General features: G+C 37.2%; 1 protein-coding gene across 4 annotated transcripts in view; it reads left to right on the top strand.

Moving 5' to 3' along the window:
• The window catches only part of RAB6A (RAB6A, member RAS oncogene family), a 77,289-nt gene that overhangs the window by 39,873 nt on the left and 17,291 nt on the right, over positions 1-20,125 (top strand). For 2 of the 4 annotated variants that reach the window (XM_036119508.2, XM_078058531.1), the window contains exons 3-5: positions 9,747-9,800; positions 11,219-11,324; positions 13,331-13,442. In XM_036119508.2, coding sequence (XP_035975401.1) covers positions 9,747-9,800; positions 11,219-11,324; positions 13,331-13,442 — 272 coding nt within the window. Of the gene's footprint in view, positions 1-9,746; positions 9,801-11,218; positions 11,325-11,387; positions 11,494-13,330; positions 13,443-20,125 lie in introns of all 4 variants that reach the window. The other 2 variants (XM_036119507.2, XM_078058530.1) reach the window with 1 other exon arrangement.

The following is a 20,125-nucleotide window of genomic DNA, read 5'->3' as shown; positions in this document are numbered from 1 at the left end:
ACTAATTACCATCTGGGAAAGAAGTAGTAGTGGTTATAGATATTCTCTTATGTGGTTCAAGCCTAGGATTCTTTTTTTTTTTTTAAAGATTTTATTTATTTTTTTGACAGAGAGAGAACACAAGCAGGGGGAGTGGGAGAGGGAGAAGCAGGCTTCCTGTGGAGCAAGGAGCCCGATGCGGGGCTTGATCCCATGGCCCTGGGACCATGACCTGAGCTGAAGGCAGACGCTTAACGACCGAGCCACCCAGGTGCCCCTCAAGCCTAGGATTCTATGACCTTTTGATCTATACTTAAAGTCAAGAATAAATGAATGATGTAATTAGAAATCATTAACAGAAGGAGATTTGGGATTTTCACAAATATGTGGAAATTAAACAGCACATTCCCAAATAACCAATGAGTCAAGAAAAAAATTCACAAAGGAAATTTAGGAAATACTTTGAGACAAATGGAAAAAAAAAACAACCACCACAACATACCAAAATTTATAGGATACAGCTAAAGCAGTGCTTTAAGGAAAAGAAGAAATATATTAAATCAATAATTTAACCTTCTACCTTAAGAAACTAGAAAAGTAAACTAACCCTAAAACAAGCAAAAGACAGGGGCGCCTGGGTGGCTCAGTCGTTAAGCATCTGCCTTCAGCTCAGGTCATGATCCCAGGTCCTGGGATCGAGCCCCGCATTGGGCTCCCTGCTCGGCGGGAAGCCTGCTTCTCCCTCTCCCACTCCCCCTGCTTGTGTTCCCTCTCTCGCTGTGTCTCTCTCTGTCAAATAAATAAATAAAATCTTAAAAAAAAAAAAAACAAGGAAAAGACACATGACAAAGAACTTTTATCCAACACACACAGGACTCTTAAATCACATAGTAAAGAATTACTAATTCTTTGCATTTTGACAAATTTCAGTAGATGTGTACACCTGTGAAGTTACCACCACCATCAAGATTAGGAACATTTTCATCCCAAAAGGAATTTGTTTTAATTAAGCCTTTTATTAAAAACCATAATGATCATAGAACAGAAATGACTGACATATATAAATCTGACATTTTAGGAAAGTCACTTCTTAAAAAGCTAATTAGTGTGTACTGTATATATTTTATTATCATTCTTTTGAATATCTCAGAAATGGTTTAGCCACCTCATTAGACATGAAAAGAGCAAATTTAGAAATGAAAAATAGCTCAGTCAGTAAGAGTGCATCAGTTTTCTTCTGGACTCCTTTAGGTCAGATATCCCCAATTTTCTAGGTCCCTGCAACTCTACGGCCTATAGGCTTCACCTAGAGGACCTTCTCTTGAAGGTCTTGATGGTGTCTTGATTCTGAGCAATGCTCTGTCTCTTCTCATCAGAAGAGCTACAGATGCCAGTTTCAGAGACTAACAAAAGTATTGATGTTATTGAGCCACATGTGGAAAATTCCTGAAAAGTGTAAGCTCAGATCTTTAGGAGTAGAACCATTACCATAGGCTAAAAAATCTGAACTAAGATCGGAGTCTTAGGCTAAATGACTTATTAGCTGGAGCCTATCTAGAGTTCTCTGGGTGTTTCTAAAGGATTTTGTTATACCCATGTTCCCAGTGAAATTAAGGAAATCTTTCAGGCATACCTGAAAGTGCCATTGCTGTTTCTTCATGCTGCTGTTCAGTCAGACATATATAAGGATAGTGATTGACATAAAGGTAGTGATATTGATAGAATTTGACAGATAAGGAAAGATTGTGATTGTTTGTGGGAAAGTTGTTGCTAATAAAGCTAAAGTATCGGGCGCCTGGGTGGCTTAGTTGGTTAAGCGACTGCCTTCGGCTCAGGTCATGATCCCGGGGTCCTGGGATGGAGTCTCATGTTGGGCTCCCCCTGCTCTGTGGGGAGCCTGCTTCTCCCTCTCCTTCTGCCTGCCACTCCCCCCTGCCTGTGCTCGCTCTCTGTCAAATAAATAAATAAAATCTTAAAAAAAATAAAGCTAAAGTATCATGGTACTTTGGCATTAATAGGTTTTGCTAATTAACAGTGTGAGTTACAAGTTTTTATAACAATTAGATACAGTCCTAGATGTTCTTTTAGTTTAGCTCTAACAAGAAAATTTAGATGATATAGTACCCTACATCCTAATGTAGGGAAATCAGCTTGACAGTATGTTAAGTATTATCTTTGAATATGAAGAATTGACCTTTATGTGGCTAGCTGCCAGCTTAGTTTCAGGTGAAGAGTTCTTCAGTGAATCATTTGAAGATTCCCTACTCCGACCTCCACCACACACACAACAGAAAGACTTCTGAAATGAATAATTAAGGAACTAGTCTCCTTGCTAGAAATTTATTCTTGGGCTTATATGAGCCATATGTAATGTATATATCAAACTTAGTTTAAGTGAAGTTTTATTTCACAAAAATGATAAATTTTATGTTGTTAGTAATTCATGTTCTATGTATGGTTCCTTTGCACTGAATTAATTTCATTTAAAAAGGAGGAAACTGGTTGGCCAGAAGAGCCTTTAATTGACCAAAATTTAGACAGTATTTCAGAGTGAAACAAAAAAAATTGTTCTTTCTAACTAGAGAGCCTAGAATTGAGTATCTTAAAGTTGCTCTTGTTTTTCACCACTTACCTTCTTTTTCCAGTTATAAACTCACAGATTTTCTTAACAGTTTAAAGTGTATCAGCTTGAACCATATTATGTTGCTATTTTTATAATTAAAAAATGATAGAATATTGTCAGTTTTACACGGTTCAGCTTAATATAAATAAGCTGAAGAAAGATTCCCACAGTTAGAGTAGATTCATTCTTTTTCCTGTTTTTTTGTTTGTAGACTAACCTTTGAGATTACTTTGAATTTAGAAGATTTATTCCGAAGGCTGTTACAAGTCGACAATAAACATAAATTCACCTTCATGGTAGACAGTGAAGCCATCTATGACATCTGTCATAGAAACCTCAATATTGAACGCCCAGCCTGCATTAACCTAATTAGGTTGATAGGTCAAATTGTGTCCTTCATCACTGCTTCCCTCAGATTTGATGGAGTCCTGAATGTTGATCTGACAGAATTCCAGACCAGTGTGGTGCCCTATCCCTGCATCTACTTCTGTCTGGCCACATATGCTCCTGTCATCTCTGCTGAGAAAGCCTACCATGAACAGCTTTCTGTAGCAGAGATCACCACTGCATGCTTTGAATCAGCCAATCACATGATGAAATGTGACCCTCGCCATGGTAAATACATGGCTTGCTACCTGTTGTACAGTAGCGACATAGTTCCCAAAGTTGTCAGTGCTGCCATTGCCACCATCAAGACCAAGCATACCGTCCCGTTTATGGACTGGTGCCCCATTGGCTTCAGAGTGGGCATTAATTACCAGCCTCCCACCGTGGTACCTGGTGGAGACCTGGCTAAAGTACAGCGAGCTGTGTGCATGGTAAGCAACATCACAGACATTTCTGAGGCTTGGGTTTGCCTGGACCACAAGTTTGACCTGATGTATGCCAAGCATGCCTTTGTTCACTGGTATGTGGCTAAGGGCATGGAGGAAGGAGAGTTTTCTGAGGCCTGTGAGGACATGGGTACCCTTCAGAAGGATTATGAGGAGGTTGGTGTGGATTTAGTAGAAGGAGAGCTTGAAGAAGGAGAGGAGTGCTAAAGTTAAAAATGTCACAAAGGTGCTGCTTTTACAGGGAAGCTTATTCTGTTTTAAACATTGAAAAGTTGAGCTCTGATCAGTTAATTTGTATGTAGCAGTGTATACTCTTCATGTACAATTAGTGACCTGTGCTTTAAAACACAACACTTTGTTATAGACTCAAGATGTCCTTTTCTCTGATGGATTTGAATAAAGTATTCCCAGGGATGCCTGGGTGGCTCAGGTGGTTAAATGTCTACCTTTGGCTCAGGTCATGATCCCAGGGTCCTGGGATTGAGTCCTGCAGCAGGCTCCTTGCTCAGCGGGGAGCCTGCTTCTCCCTCTCCCCCTGCTTACGGTCTCTCACTTGCTTGCTATCTCTCTCTCTCTGTCAAATAAATAAATTAAAAAAAAAAATCTTTGAATAAAGTATGCCCTGTCTTAAATGGAAAAAAAACCCCAAACAAACATAAATTCATTGTGGCATAGTTTAAAACATTGAAACATTAATTTTTTTATATTTTTATTCTTTTTTAAGATTTTATTTATTTGAGACAGAGAAAGAGCACCAGCAGGGGGCAGGGAGGGACAAAGGGGAGGGAGTTGCAGACTCCCCAGTGAGCTGGGAGCCCAACTCAGGACTTGATTCCAGGACCCTGGGATCATGACCTGAGCTGAAGGCAGACGCTTAACCATCTAAGCCACCCAGGTGCCCCCATTGAAACATTTAAAACAATACAAATGAATTTTTCCAGGAAGATGGTGGTGATCTAATACATCCTTAAGCTCTTCAAGTTAAAGCTTTAAATTGTTCTACACACAATTCTAGTTTGTTACCAATAGAAATAAAATTACCCCCTGCATGCACTGTTTTTCTCATCCAGTGTTTCTTTGGTTTTTAATTTTCTTTAATTTTTAAGGACTCTTTTTTTTTTTTCTCCTACCAGAAGTATTGTCGTTTTATGGGGAGTGGGGGGAGAACAGTTCTTTTTTTCAAACTGTGCCAAGAACACTTAATATGAAATCTACCTTCTAATCAGATTAAGTGTACAATACAGTATTATATGCACAGTGATCTCTAGAACTTGTTCACCTTACATAAGTAAAATTTTATGCTTGTTATAATGACTCATTTCTGAAGTCGACAGACTCCACATAATTTTTCTCCTAAGCAACGTGGCACAAAGATATCTAAGAGAAAATTATATATACAAGTTTCACACACATAAATTTATATAAACATATTTATTAATGGATGGTTACCTTTCTAAATGGAACCTGTATCAGTATCCTCCTTCTGGGATCCTTTGCCTTTCTTCTTTCTTTTTATCTCTGTTAGTCAATGTTAGACTCTTCTTTAACTTGTCCACTCTTTTCTCCCTTTATTCTAGTCTTTGCCTTTCTCAACTCTTATTCTTTCTCTGTTTCCTGCTAGAGAAAGCAGCAGCCAGGCAACAGAACTCTATATATTTGTACCACAGAAGGAAGCTGATTATCATTGCTTGGTACAGAGAAAAACTTGTTTTCCTTACTTAATTACTTTTATGTAGGAAAACTCATGTCCCTTATGGAAAATCATGATGTTGATGGGTCTCTTGGCTTTATGTGGCATCAGTACAGGTGACAAACCAGTATGTGGGAAGTCAGGCAGAATAGTTAGTTTACATCTGCAATATTTTATAAAATTGCTTTTGGGGCAGATAAACACTGGTCTGACTGGAGAGCATCCAAATACAAATATCTAAACTATAGTTATTATTATCTTGATGCTGATATATTTGGGTAAGCCATTGTTTAATCTTGAATTGTGTGCTCCCGCAGTACAAGTACTCAGTTTAATTTTTTTATTTCTTATTTTTTTTTTTTTACAAAGTAGACTTTTCCAACATAATGAATTAATTAACACTTAAAATAATGTGAAGCTATAAATTAAGATATGTGGGAGAATTTTCTCTCACCTTTGGTTTCTTCTACAGTTATTGCCTTCTGCATTTCTATAAAGAACATCAGCAAGAGGCAGGACTAACGTCTCATCCGTCTTTTATGAAGATTTGAATTAGTTCTACATCAGTAGCATTCAAGGTGCTGGAATAGCTGATAATGTTTAGTTTTGCATCCATTCTTTCTATTTTTCCTGCTGTTGGCTTAATTCTTGTGGTTGATTAACTTTTTTGCCATAGTTCTGCTTGGAATAAAATTAACTGAAAAGAGCAGAAACAGGCTATGTTTTTCAGGTTAATTTTAATCTTTACAAGTTTGGTGTATAAATGATGTCCCAAAGGTAGGATAGTGCAGTGGAAGGGAGGGGATTATTATACATTTTATCATAAAGTCTTACTTTGCAGTAATTTTAAAAACATTTATATGTTTTGGCTGTGAGGTCTGACAAGGTATATTTTGGTTTGTAGCCATTAAAAATTATTTTGGGCTGTTTATAGCAAACACAAAATAACATTAGTAAGTGATATGAGAATTTTTTTTTCCATATAAAAGAAGTCTGTAAGTAGAGTAGTTCAGGGCTTGTATGGCAGCTCCATAGTCATCTGGGACTTTTAACTTTGTTTAACCAAATCTAATATATGACTTCCATATGGAGGTTGCCTCATGGTTATTGAATGGTTCCTGGAGTTCTGGCCATGGTATCACATTCAGGCAAGAAAAAGGAAAGGAAAAAAACCAAGAGTGTACTTCTCAACTGAATCAGCCCCATTTATTTAAAGCTCAAAGAAGGCTGGAAAATGTAGTCTTTTTAGTGAGAAAAGTATGGATTCAAATAAATGATTGTTTTAATAAGGAAGGGGAAGGTGGATATTTGTGTAGAAAGTTAGCTGCCTCTACCACATTGTCTGATTAAATGAGCTTCTCTGGGTGAGATTTGTTAAATGTAGCCCATACCATTCCTGTACATTCCTCAGGTTTGTCAGTTAGATGCTTTTGCACAGTAATTCACATTTATGAACCCATTATCCCAGCCTATAGCAGAACAGGATATACATTTTCAGACTGAATGTCATAAGATGGAATTCGTACTTAGGTTATGTATATTTAAGCCCTAAATTTAGAAATGTAATTGAAATACATAGTCACATAGTTTAGGATAAAGGGGAAAGCTAGCTTGCTTTTTTTTTTTTTTTTAAGATTTTATTTATTTAACAGAGAGAGAGAGCACAAGCAGGGGGAGCAGTAGAGGGAGAGGGAGAAGCAGTCTCCCCGCTGAGCAGGGAACCCAATGCAGGTCTTGATCCCAGGACCCTGGGATCATGACATGAGCCAAAGGCAGACGCTTAACCCTCTGAGCCACCCAGGCACCCCTTGCTTGCTTTCTTAATAAAAGTCTGTGTATAATTGAAATCTGCAAAACGCTGCTCAAAAAAAATTAAAGAAGACCTAAATAAATGGAGAGACATCCTGGGCAAAGGGCTTAGAAGACTTAATATTGTTAAGATGTTGATACTAACTACTGAAAGCAATCTACTGATTTAATGCAGTCCCTATCAGATTTCTACTGCCATTTGTGTATAAATGAAAGAGCCGATTCTAAATTGCAAAAGCCAGAACAGTCTTGAAAAAGAAAAATAGGGCACCTGGGTGGCTCAGTTGGTTTTGCATCTGCCTTCGGTTCAGGTCATGAACCCAGGGTCCTGGGATTGAGCCCCACGTTGGGCTCCCTACTCAGTGGGGAGCCTGCTTCTCCCCCCGCCCCAACCCGCTCATGCTCACTCTCTCTGACAAATAAATAAATAAAAAATTAAAAAAAAAAAAAAAAAGGAGGACACACACTTCCTGATTTCAAAATTTATTACAAAGCTACAGTAATCAGAACAATGATAGACCTATAGACCACTGGAATAGAATAGGGAATCCATAAGTAAATCCACATATCTATTGACAATTGATTTTCTTTTTTAAAAAATTTTTTAAAGATTTATTTATTTTAGAGAGTGTGCAAGCATGCCCTTGTGCACAAAGTGGGGGAGGGGCACAGGGAGAGAGTTCATGCAGACTCCCCACTGAGCATGAAGCCCAATGCAGGGCTAGATCCCAGGACCCTGAGATTGTGACCCAAGCCTAAATCAAGAGTCGTACACTCAACAGACTGAGCCACCCAGGCACCGGACAATTGATTTTCAATAAAAACACCAGGCTCAACCTACATAATGGGAGGAAATATTTGAAAATTACATATCCGAGAAGGGTTTAGTATCTAGGATCTATAAAGAACTCTTGCATATCAATAATAAAATGACAAACTCCGTTTAAAAATGGGCAAAGGACTTGAATAGACATTTATTCAGAGAGGTTGTACAAATGGCCAGTAAGCACATGAAAAGATGCTTAACATTATTAGTCATTAGAGAACTGCAAATCAAAATCACAAAAAGATTCCACTTCCTACCTACTAGGATGAGTATTATATATAAAAAGAAAATACCAAATTCTGGCAAGAATGTGGAAAAATTGGAACCTTCATGTATTGCTATTGGAAATTTAAAGTGGTGCAGCTGCTGTGGAAGCCAGTGTGGCATTTCCTCACAAAGTTTAAGTAGAATTATCATATGGCCTAGCAGTTCTACTAGTATATACTGAACAATTCAGTATAGGAACTCACAGCAGCCAAAAGGTGGAAACAACCCAAATGTCCATTAATAGATGAATGAAAAAAAAAAATTGTGGGCTATCCATACATTCTGATAAGTTATTGCTTAATGGGTACAGTTTCTGTTTGAGGTTATAGAAAAGCTTTAAAAATAATGTTGACAGTTATACATCTTTGTGGATATAATCAATGCCATTGAATTGTACATTTAATGTGGTTACATTTTATTTTTTTAAAGATTTTATTTAAGAGAGAGAGTGAGCACATGAGCGGGGGGAAGGGGTAGAGAAAGAGAGAGAGAGAGAAGCAGACTTCCCATGAAGCAGGGAGCCCAATGCAGGGCTCGATCCCAGGACCCTGGGATCATGACCTGAGCCAAAGGCAACTGCCTAACCAACTGAGCCACCCAGGTGCCCAAAAATGTCGCATTTTATGATATTTGTTTTACCACAATTTAAAAATAAAATCTATCTTAAAAAAATATATCAGTGTCAGTGTAGGTTCATCAGCTGTAACAAATGTACCACTTTGGCAGGGGATGTTAACAATAGGGCGTGTTAATGCCTATGTGGGGGTAAGGGAGTATATGGAAAATCTCTGCACCTTTCAGTTTCGCTATGAACCTAAAACTACTCCCAAAAAATAGTATTTTAAAAAATGGTTAAGATGGTTAATTTTATTATGTGTATTTTATCACAACTTAAATATATATAATAAATATATATTATAATCATTATATTTTGGAAAGAGCTGGACTTTTACTCCCAACTCCACAGCAGAAGCTTTGTTCCCCTGGACAAGTTTTTTAACTTCTCTGAACCCCAGTATTGTTTTTTGGGGGTATTTTGTTTTTGTTTTTGTTTTTAAAGATTTTTATTTATTTATCAGAGAGAGAGAGAGTGTGCGCACAAACGGGGGTGGGGGTGGGGCAGAGGGAGAAGCAGGCTCCCCACTGAGCAAGGAGCCCTGTGTGGGACTTGATCCCAGGATCCTGAGATCATGACCTGAGCCGAAGGCAGACGCTTAACCAGCTGAGCCACCCACGCATCCCTAAACCCCAATATTGTTAAAATGATAAAAATAAGAATGGCAGTAGCTACCTTGCAGAGATGTATGAGGATTAGAGATGATCGTGTAAAAGGCCTAAAAGAATTCTTTAGCACACGTGCTCAGTAGGTGGAAACCATTATCACTGAAAATTTTGTTCATTCTTATTTGGCTATGATGTGTTTATGTGTTTAATTCATTATTTCTCCTACAGTCATAATTACCATTTGAACCCTGAACTGCCATTAAACTATTATTATGTTTTCAATTTATTTATTTATTTATTTGAGAGAGCGCATGCATGGGGGGAGGGGCAGAGGGAGAGGCCGACTCCCTGCTGAGCAGGGAGCCCCATGCGGGGCTTGAGATAGGGACCTGAGCTGAAGGCAGACGCCTAATCGACTGAGCCACCCAAGCACCTCCTAAACTATTATTATTTTTATTTTATTTTTTAACTTCTTTGTTTTATTCTGTTTTACAGGCAACAATTGGTATTGACTTTTTATCAAAAACAATGTACTTGGAGGATCGAACAGTGAGTAATGTTTTCAGTGTGCAATTTTCTGCAACACTCCAGGATAGAAAACTATGATCAAAGCTATAATTGATGATTGTCACCATAAGAAGCTCTTAGCAAAGTAGAGAAAGTTAGTTTACAGGCTTTGAGAAAAACTATTATTAACAGAGTGGTAGTACTTAGCATTCTGGCTTAATCCCTAAGTAAAATCCAAAGAGGAGAGAAAGCCAAGTTGTTTGGAAAATACTGAATGCCCTAGGCTTGCTAAACAAAATTTGTCGCCCTGATTTGGAAAAATGATAACAAATAGCATTGAGATAATGAAAAATGTGTTTTCATAAAGAAATTAGAGCTGCTAAAGACCTTTTGAGTGCTACTCTTGAGGCATTCAAAAATATCTCATTTGAATATCACATAATTTGTGAATTTCAAAATTTTATTTGTCAGAATATGATGAATACCAAAGTGACAGTGAATAGGTAGAGGTAATGTGTATTTATTTGTTGGATTTAGATGCCTATCTTTTGGAATGCTCCCTTTAAGCATAGTGTAAATTCTGTATTCTAGCCCACTGTCCCTGGAAGAGATTCCTATCAACTAAACAGTGACTGTCTTATTAAATGTAATATTTCAGGACCTATACCCCCAAAAAATTATTGTATCTCTAATGCTTTTTCATATAAGTGTGTAAGTTTTTCTTTTGAATGTTCTCTTTTATGTTTTAATATACAACATGTCGTTTCTTAAATTTTCAAAGCTTAGAAATTGCTTTATAATGGTAAGATAACTGAATGCTTATTTTCAGGCTTTTCTTCCTCAAATATAGATATGAAGAAGTAAGAAAACATTTTTATGTAGAGTTGCGAAAAGATATTTCTCCTTTTTTGTTAGGTTATATACAATGTTCTGGGAAGAAACGTGTAGGAGAAACATACGCACAGTAGTCAGAGACCCAATTTCACAGTGTTCTGGATCCAATAAAAAAGAGACGAATTCTAGCTTCAGAGAGGTTTTCAGAGAAGCATTCATTCCTTTACTCTGATAGCCGGGGCTGCGCATTGGCATTTACCTTCATTTTTCCCTTTTATGCTCACTATTTGAACATCAACACAGTCTACTTTTTGCTATCCGGAAGGCATAAGATCCAAAGAGATGTTATAGGGAGTAAAAAAAAGCTGTATTTCTGATTCTATGAAATCTTTCACATTGCCATATTTAAGTCACATACCTTCAGAGCAAGCAAATTTTTTATATACTCCCTTTTAAAAAAGGAAAGGAATTTTGTATTATTTTCAATCCTCACATCCCTGCAACCTTTTGCATGAGTCTACTTTTTACCTTCTTCCCACCTTCCCCCTTTTAAAAACATTATTTCTTTTTTCTTTTTAGTATGAGTTTGGTTTTTTTTTTTTTATTTATTTTTTCCCATCCCACAGATCAGGCTGCAGCTTTGGGATACTGCGGGTCAGGAACGTTTCCGTAGCCTCATTCCCAGTTACATCCGTGATTCTGCTGCAGCCGTAGTAGTTTACGATATCACAAGTAGGTATTTTGCAACGGGTTGACCTTTCTTATTTTTCTTGCTTGTTTGACTGATTTTGTTAGGTACGATTGCAATTATGGGACACAGCAGGTCAAGAGCGGTTCAGGAGCTTGATTCCTAGCTACATTCGTGACTCCACTGTGGCAGTTGTTGTTTATGATATCACAAGTGAGTGGGGGGGAATTACGCATTTCTAATCTTTCAACCTTTAGCTTAGCTGCATGCATGTTCTTGTCTTGTGCTTGTTTTCTATACTAGCATGTAAAAATGAGTTTTGTCATAGTAAACCTTATCATATACCAGTTAGGTCAGAAATATTTGCTTTGGTGTTTGTACCAACATGCTTTATTTCCACTGTGCCAGATTTTTTTTGCCCTGGAAATTTTCCTTCAGATCTAATTATGGATCCTCTCCAAGGCTTTCTTAGTATCCTGTTATCCCTAAGTCACACCGTAATTATGGTTGGAAGAATGTCTCCTTTTTCATTTAACTTGATCTCAGATTTCTCTAAAATAAAATAATCTGCATTTAAGCCTCTTGCCAAAATTTTCAAAACCTCCAAGGCTTTCTGTTGAGGCTATTAAAAGCTTCCACTAGCCAACTTTTCTCTGCTTTCCACTTCCAGCCATCCTCTCTCTATAGAGGAAGGCAGAGAAAACATATAATGTGCAGTTTTCTATTAATCGTTTTCATTTGAATCACATCTGGATTCTGTGACTGACTGACTTTGTTGCTAACAAATTACTTTCATTTCTCTCCAAGAAGAAATTTTAAATAGGAGATTGAAACAAGTAATGATCTTCCTTTTTCTTTTCCCTAAAGACTAAATAAGGTCTTTGGCATTTTAAGTGCCTGTAAATTTTCCACAGAATATGGTGACTGACAGGGAAATGCTCTCTGATTAAAATTGTCTTTGTAAATTGGTTTATTATATATACATTAGACAGTATTAAGCCATCATTCCATGTAGTGGTCCATAATTTGTAGGAAAACCAGAATAATGTTACATCTTAAACTTACTTTAAAGAGAATCTTACATAAACTATTGGTTTGAGCTAGTGATATTCTTACTGTACATTTTTGCATATGTGCTCAACCAGAAGTCATATCTACTTAATAATTGCTATGGCAGAATTATAAGTTTGCATTCAGAGACCTTTTTTTGGGGGGTGGGTTAGGTGCTATATGCAGTCTTTCTTTTCTTAAAGCTTTACTTTGGGTTGCTACTTGTTTAAAAAATGTGTATGTTCATTACTGTGCATTGACAAGTTTTGCAGCTTTAAAATGTTTGTGCTTACTTTAACCAAATCAAGTGAAACCTCGTGTATTTTTCTTTAAAAATTGTGCACATGTGGTTAAAACATTAGTATACTGTTTTCTGGAGCTGCTGTAAAAAATACTGAAGCATTCTACTTAGAATGCAGTGCTAGGAAAGATGGATTTTGTTACAAGTGATTCTGGTGCATTAAACTAATGAACTTCAAGTTAAAGTGATCACAAACTGAACAAGCAATGCAAACAAAGTGGTGTTGAAAGCTATGTAAAGGCTTTATAAATTTTCTGGATGTGTTGGGATTTACTGGCTGACCTACTTTTGGAGATGCTTTCTTTGTTATGCTGGGTATGTGTAAGTAATCAAAAAAAAACATTGTGGCAATGTGACACCATATTATCTGTCATAGCTGTCCTTGCATTTTAAAAAGGTCCCCCCCCCCCCCAGTTACATATGGTACGTTGCACTCATTTGGTCATGTCCAAAAATTTTAAACTACTATAAAAGGAACCTTGAGTACTTTATTCTTTTGATTTGTTTATATCACTGACAGTTGTACTCAGATAAAATGGAGTCATGTTGCAGGCACATTAAAAGTGGATCCTAATGTGCCACCCCCTCCCCAACTTCCAGGATTTGTTTTTTGTTGTTGTTGTTGTTGTTGTTGTTTGGTTTATCACTTGGGGAAGCTTTGCAGTAACACTAATCTCTCTGTCCACCCTCCTATACCAGATGTTAACTCATTCCAGCAAACTACAAAATGGATTGATGATGTCAGAACAGAAAGAGGAAGTGATGTTATCATCATGCTAGTAGGAAATAAAACAGATCTTGCTGACAAAAGGTATAGAGTGATTTTGTATATGTATCAAATATTTGATATCTTTGTTAAGCAGCCTGTTATTTTTATTACTGAAGAATTGTTTTGAAAGGAAACATGTTTAATTCTTAAGTTTATACTCCCCTTTTCTTTAGTGTGAGAACCTGAAATATAAATGTAAACATTAAACTCAGTCCTTAAAGGAAAATGAGTTTTTTTGTTTTGTGTAAGCCCATGTGTAAATAGCTTTTGTGCAAAATTGTTTACACATGGGGGAAAAGAAGATTGTTTATACATGAAGCTGGTAACTATTTTGCATTTTTTAGGCCTCATAAACATGGGCACTATTCTGTTAAAGAACAAAATGTTTTAGGAACAAATCCTATCCTTAAAAATTATTCATAATGATTAAATGCACACTCTTTTGGTAGTCTTCTTATAAATATTCATTATAATTCAGTGGTGTAGTTTTTCTTTCCTTTTTTTAAATTGTATGGTTGAACCAGACTGTGTAGTTGAACTGAATAGCTTGATTGTGGTACCTTAGTCAAATGAGCAAAGCCATATTCAAGTCACAGGATACAAAATTATTAACATTCACTGTAGAACCCATGGCTTGAATATCTGCCTTCAGCATCCTAAGTAATCTACTGGATATTCTTTCTGCTTTAAATAGTCTTGACCATTTTACTTAATAGTAGAAGCTTTTACTATTTGCTGTTTGTTTATTCATGAGATGGATATTGAAATTCAGGTATTGAACTTGTACTATTAATTAAAATGTTGCAAAGAAATCCAATATGTTCAAAGGCTTGTGGAAATGTTAAGCCCATTTCTTCCCATGGTACCTCATTTGGAATTGGCAGTAGAATGACAAAAAAGTCTGTCTTGATTTAAAAGTAAACTCAGAGTATGATCATCTTTCCTTTATGAAAATACTTGTTTGGACATCAGTTGGCATCATGAGTTTTCACTATTTTATATATCTCCACTCAGAATTTGTAGATCATGGGACGCCTGGGTGGCTCAGTCAGTTAAGCATCTGCCTTCGGCTCAGGTCATGATCCCAGGGTCCTGGGATCAAGTCCCGCATCGAGTCCCGCATCAGGCTCCTTGCTTAGCGAGGAGCCTGCTTCTCCCTCTGCCTGCCACTCCCGCTGCTTGTGCTTTCTCTCTCTCTCTAATAAATAAATAAAATCTGTTAAAAAGAAAAAAAGAATTTATAGATCATGTAGGTATATATTCTTCTAGTAGAGAGTCCCTAGTACTTTCATTTTTAAATAGGAAAATTGTATATCTGAATTGCTTTCTGTTATAATAGCCAGAGTTATCTAAAAGGTTGCATATAGCATCTGTTCTTTTATTGTGTCATATTTCAGTTGAGTACATAAATGCTAGAAACTTACCTCAATTATACATAAAGTGATTTTTTTTCTTCAAGGTAATATTTGTCCATTGGTTTGGAATTACTGTGTTTCTCAGCAAGTTTTGCCAGACTATCACCCTTTAATTTTAAAATGAGTAAAAGATTTAAAGGTTTGTTAAATAAGCATTAGAAGAAAAAATTTTTGGTAGTAGGTGGGTGGCCTTTTATAAGCATGACATGAAATCCTAAAGCCATAAAGAGAAACATTGGTTTAAGTCTGAATATATAAATATAAAGATCATATTCACCAATTAGATCAGCCATTATTCAGAAGATTGATAATGCACAGTATTGTCAAGAATCTAAATAAGAACTACAATGGAATATTATGCAGCCATCAAAAAACACAAAATCTTGCCATTTGCAATGACATGGATGGAACTAGAGGGTATTATGCTAAGTGAAATAAGTCAATCAGAGAAAGACAAGTATCATATGATCTTACTGATAGAGGAATTTGAGAAACAAGACAGAGGATCATAGGGGAAGGGAGGGAAAAATGAAACAAGACGAAACCAGAGAGGGAGACAAACAATAAGAGACTCTTAATCTCAGGAAACAAACTGAGGGTTGCTGGAGTGGTGGGGGGTGGCTGGGTGATGGACATTGGGGAGGGTATCTGCTATGGTGGGCACTGTGAATTGTGTAAGACTGATGAATCACAGACCTGTACCTCTGAAACAAATAATACATTATATGGAAAAAAAGAAAAAAAGAAGATAGTAGGAAGGGAAAAATGAAGGGGGGGAAATCGGAGGGGGAGAGGAACCATGAGAGACTATGGACTCTGAGAAACAAACTGAGGGTTCTAGAGGGGAGGGGGGTGGGGGGATGGGTTAGCCCAGTGATGGGTGTTAAGGAGAGCATGTATTGAATGGAGCACTGGGTGTTACACGAACAATGAATCATGGAACACTACATCAAAAACTAATGAAGTAATGTATGGTGACTAACATAACATAATAAAAGAAAATTTAAAAAGAAACTCATATACTGAAAATGTAACAAATATAATTTTTTAGAAAGATTTTATTTATATATTTGAGAGAAAGAGAGTGCAAGCGGAAGGGGGTGGAGAGGCTTAACTGACTGAGCCACCCAGGCACCCTGTAACTAGTATAATTTGGGGATGAAACAGTTCAACAGTATAAGAATTTAAAATATTCATTGACTCAGGGCACCTGGGTGGCTCAGTCGGTTGGGTGTCTGCCTTCGGCTCAGGTCGTGATCCCAGGGTCCTGGGATGGAGCCCCATGTCGGGCTCCCTGCTCAGCGGGGAGCCTGCTTCTCTCTCTCCCTTTGTCCTCCTCACTGGTCATGCTTTCTCTCTCATGTTCTCCCTCCCTTTCTCTCTCTCTCTCGAATGAATGAATGAATGAAATATTCATTGACTCAAACCTACCTCCAGTAATTTATTCCACAGATACACCTGCAGAAATGTGAAAAAATGAACATATAAGAATGTTTATTGCAACATTATTTGTAATACTAAAAAAAAAATCAATCTAAATGTCCATCAGGAGCAGTAGCATTTTATAAATGAAATACTTGTAGCTACTAAAAAAAAATGAGAGAAATTTATTGATGTCTAACACATGAAGCTTAAAAAAATTCACTTGATCAGTATGCGTAGCATGATATCCTTTCTGTTAAAAAAAAAATTAAAGGTGGTAGAGATATATATATTCTTTTGCTTAGAACAAATCTGCATTAAGCATACATGGAACTTAACTGTCACTATACATCTTTGGGAAGGGAGTGGGATTATGGACGACTTTAATGTTAATGATTGGTCTTCTAAAAAATTACTTTTGTAATCAGGAGAAAAGGTTTTAAAATTTTTTTAAAAAAAGATTTTATTTATTTATTTGACAGAGAGAGACACAGAGAAGGAACACAAGCAGAGGAGTGGGAGAGGGAGAAGCAGGCTTCTTGCGGAGCAGGGAGCCTGATGCTGGGCTCGATCCCAGGACCTAAGCCGAAGGCAGACGCTTAACAACTGAGCCACCCAGGCACCCCTGGGAGAAAAAGTTTTAATAAAAATGATTCAAAGTTAAATGTCTTTATCACATTGAGAATTACATATTTTTGGTAAAAACTTGGAGGAAATACCAGAGTATATCTGTTCCAGTGTTTCAATATAAGCACCTCAATGTGCAGTACTTTCTATTCTCTGTAGCCAGTGATTCCCAAATGTTCCAAACCTGAGAATCAATTGGTCAATAGTTTATTAGACCCTCTTTTAAGATTCTGGCTGTGAAGGATCATTGTCAACTTTAAAAATTTTAGGGTTTTATATCCTACCTCTAGATGCTGTAATTCAATTAGTTTAGTGTGGGGCCCTTGAATTTATATTTTAATAAGTCTTCCTAGGTGATTCTGACAAAAATAAAACCATAGTTGGGACCATTGCTGTAGCTAATCTTCAACCATTTTATTAGGGTGACTACTAGTTCTAAAACTAGGAAGAATTTCTGTCTGGAATCATTTATATGTAGGATAATCATTCACTCATAATAATCATTCATTCAGAAGTATTTATTATCACTTATGTTTCAGAGGATGCTACTCTAGGATAGAATAGTGAACAAAAAAAGACAAGTCTTCAAGGAACTTTTATTTCAGAGAATGAACCAGGCAGTAAATAAGTAAAAAAGTAATAATAATAATTTAAGAAATACATAGTATGTTCGATAATGATACATGCTAAGAGTAAAAAAGCAGGAAAAAGAAATTTGAAATGTCAAGTGTGAGTTTGAAATATTAGGTGGGATAGGAATGGAAGACTTCAGGGGCCCCTGGGTGGCTCAGTCGTTAAGCGTCTGCCTTCGGCTCAGGTCATGGTCCCAGGGTCCTGGGATCGAGTCCCACATCGGGCTCCCTGCTCTGCGGGAAGCCTGCTTCTCCCTCTCCCACTGCCCCTGCTTGTGTTCCCTCTCTCGCTGTGTCTCTGTCAAATAAATGAATAAAATCTTTAAAAAAAAAAGGGGGGGGGGAATGGAAGACTTCATTGAGAAGATGACTGATGTCTTTTGAGTACACATGCTAAGGAAGGAAGGGAGTCACCCCTGCAAATTTCTGGCCCAGAAAATGCAAAATCCCTGAGTTGGGAATATACTTAGTTTATTTGAAGAACAGCATGGAGCCCTATATAGCTGGTAAAGAGAATGATGAAAAGTGTAGGAGGTGATGAGGTTTAAAAAAAAAAAATGATAAAGGCTAGGTCAAGTGGGACAAAATGAAGACTCTGAATGAGATTGAAGGGTTCAAGCAGAAGAGTAACTTTTCATAGATCAATGTTTGCTCTGTTGAAAATACATAAGAGTAGAAGCGAGGAGGGTAATCCAGACTGTAATCCAAGCAAGAAATGATGATGACTTGGACCAGGGTAGTGGCAGCTTGTGTGGTGATCAGTGGTCAAGTTCAGATATATATATTTTTTTAAATTTATTTTTTAAAGATTTTATTTATTTATTTGACAGAGAGAGAGAGCGAGATCAGGAACACAAGCAGGGGGAGTGGGAGAGGGAGAAGCAGGCTTCCCGCTGAGCAGGGAGCCCGATGTGGGGCTCGATCCCAGGACCCTGAGATCATGACCTGAGCTGAGCAGGCAGACGCTTAACAACTGAGCCACCCAGGCGCCTTCAAGTTCAGATATATTTTGAAGATGGAATTGTCAAGATAAACTCATGCAGTGGATAGAATACATAGTGATGGACAGAATATGGAGTTGTGGGAGAAGGAGGATTCAAAATGACACCTAGATTCTTAGCCTGAGTAATTGTCGTTAACTGAGATAGGAAGAGACTACATAAAGGAATGGTTTGGGATGGAATATCATGACTTCGGTTTTGGTCATTTTAAATTTAGAATTGCTAGGGGTGCCTGGGTGGCTCAGTTGGTTAAGCATCCACTCTTGATTTTGGTTTAGGTCATGATCTCAGGGTTGTGAGACGGAGCCCTGCTTTGGGCTCTGAGCTGGGCGTGTAGCCTGCTTAAGATTCTCTCTCTCACCCCCTTCCTCCCTCTCAAATAAATGAACAAATAAATTTAGACTTGATATTAGATATCCTAATATCTAATTAGATGTCAGGTAGGCAATTGGATATTGGAGTCTGGAGTTCAGAGTAGCCGTCCAGGCTAGATATATAAGTTTGGGAATAATCAGCATGTAGATGGACTTAAAACCACAAGACTGCATGGGATCACCAAGGGAGTAATTGTAAATAGAGGTCCAAGGAGTAAATTTTAGGGCATCTGACAGGATTTTTTTTTTTAAAGATTTTATTTATTTATTTTGACAGAGAGAGATACCACGAGAGAGGGAACACAAGCAGAGGGAGTGGGAGAGGGAGAAGCAGGCTTCCTGCTGAGCAGGGAGCCTGATGCAGGGCTGGATCCCAGGACCCGGGGATCATGACCTGAGCCGAAGGCAGATGCTTAATGACTGAGCCACCCAGGCGCCCCTGACAGAATTATTTTAAAGAAATTCACACTGTTGATATATTTAGGGCTAAAGGTCTGCAAATTGTCAACTTATTCTCAAATATGTGTTTTTTAAAATGTATATACACGTGTAAATACATAGAGAATGAGGATAAAACAAACAGATGTAGCAAAAGATTAACAATTGGATTGTTACATAAGAGAATGTGGAATAAGGACAGTTTCCTCCATAGTAGCAGGACTAGAGGTAGAATATAAGGGCACACACATGTAGATCAGTGGATTGATGCTGTGAGAGCTTGTGGAAATTCTCTTGTATTGCTTTGGTTTTCTGTGTTGTAGGAAGCAGGGTTTGTCAGCTGATATTTTAGATTCATTTAATTAGAATATTTCCATATTTATTAAACACCTATGTGTCAGCTAGGCACTAGGAATACCAAGATAAGTGACATTATCTTGTACTTGAAGAGTGTATTACAATTTGAGACACACTCCTAATTATAATGCATCACCAAATGCCCTATAAAATGTATCAAGAGACTTCAACATACATGTCTTTTGACTTACTTGTTCTACTTACAGAAATACACAAAATCCATCCTAAAGAAATGACCCACAGTGCACAAAATATTATGCAAAAAGATGTTTATAGCAGCATTTTCCACTGTAGTATAACATTTGAAAAAAACATATTTTTAACAGTTTGGTCATAAAAAATTATTTTACATGAAGTTTTTAATCATAAGGCTAAATTCTTATGATTTTATATGAAGAGAAAATAGTAGGCTATTAAGTTTTTAAAAACAAAAAAAATTACAGGATGAGCCCAGCCAAG

Source organism: Halichoerus grypus, chromosome 11 (assembly GCF_964656455.1).
Source record: "Halichoerus grypus chromosome 11, mHalGry1.hap1.1, whole genome shotgun sequence".
In the NCBI taxonomy this organism is placed as follows: domain Eukaryota; kingdom Metazoa; phylum Chordata; class Mammalia; order Carnivora; family Phocidae; genus Halichoerus; species Halichoerus grypus.
The sequence above is the reverse complement of the archived record's forward strand: the minus strand, read 5'-3'. Positions and strand labels throughout refer to the sequence as shown.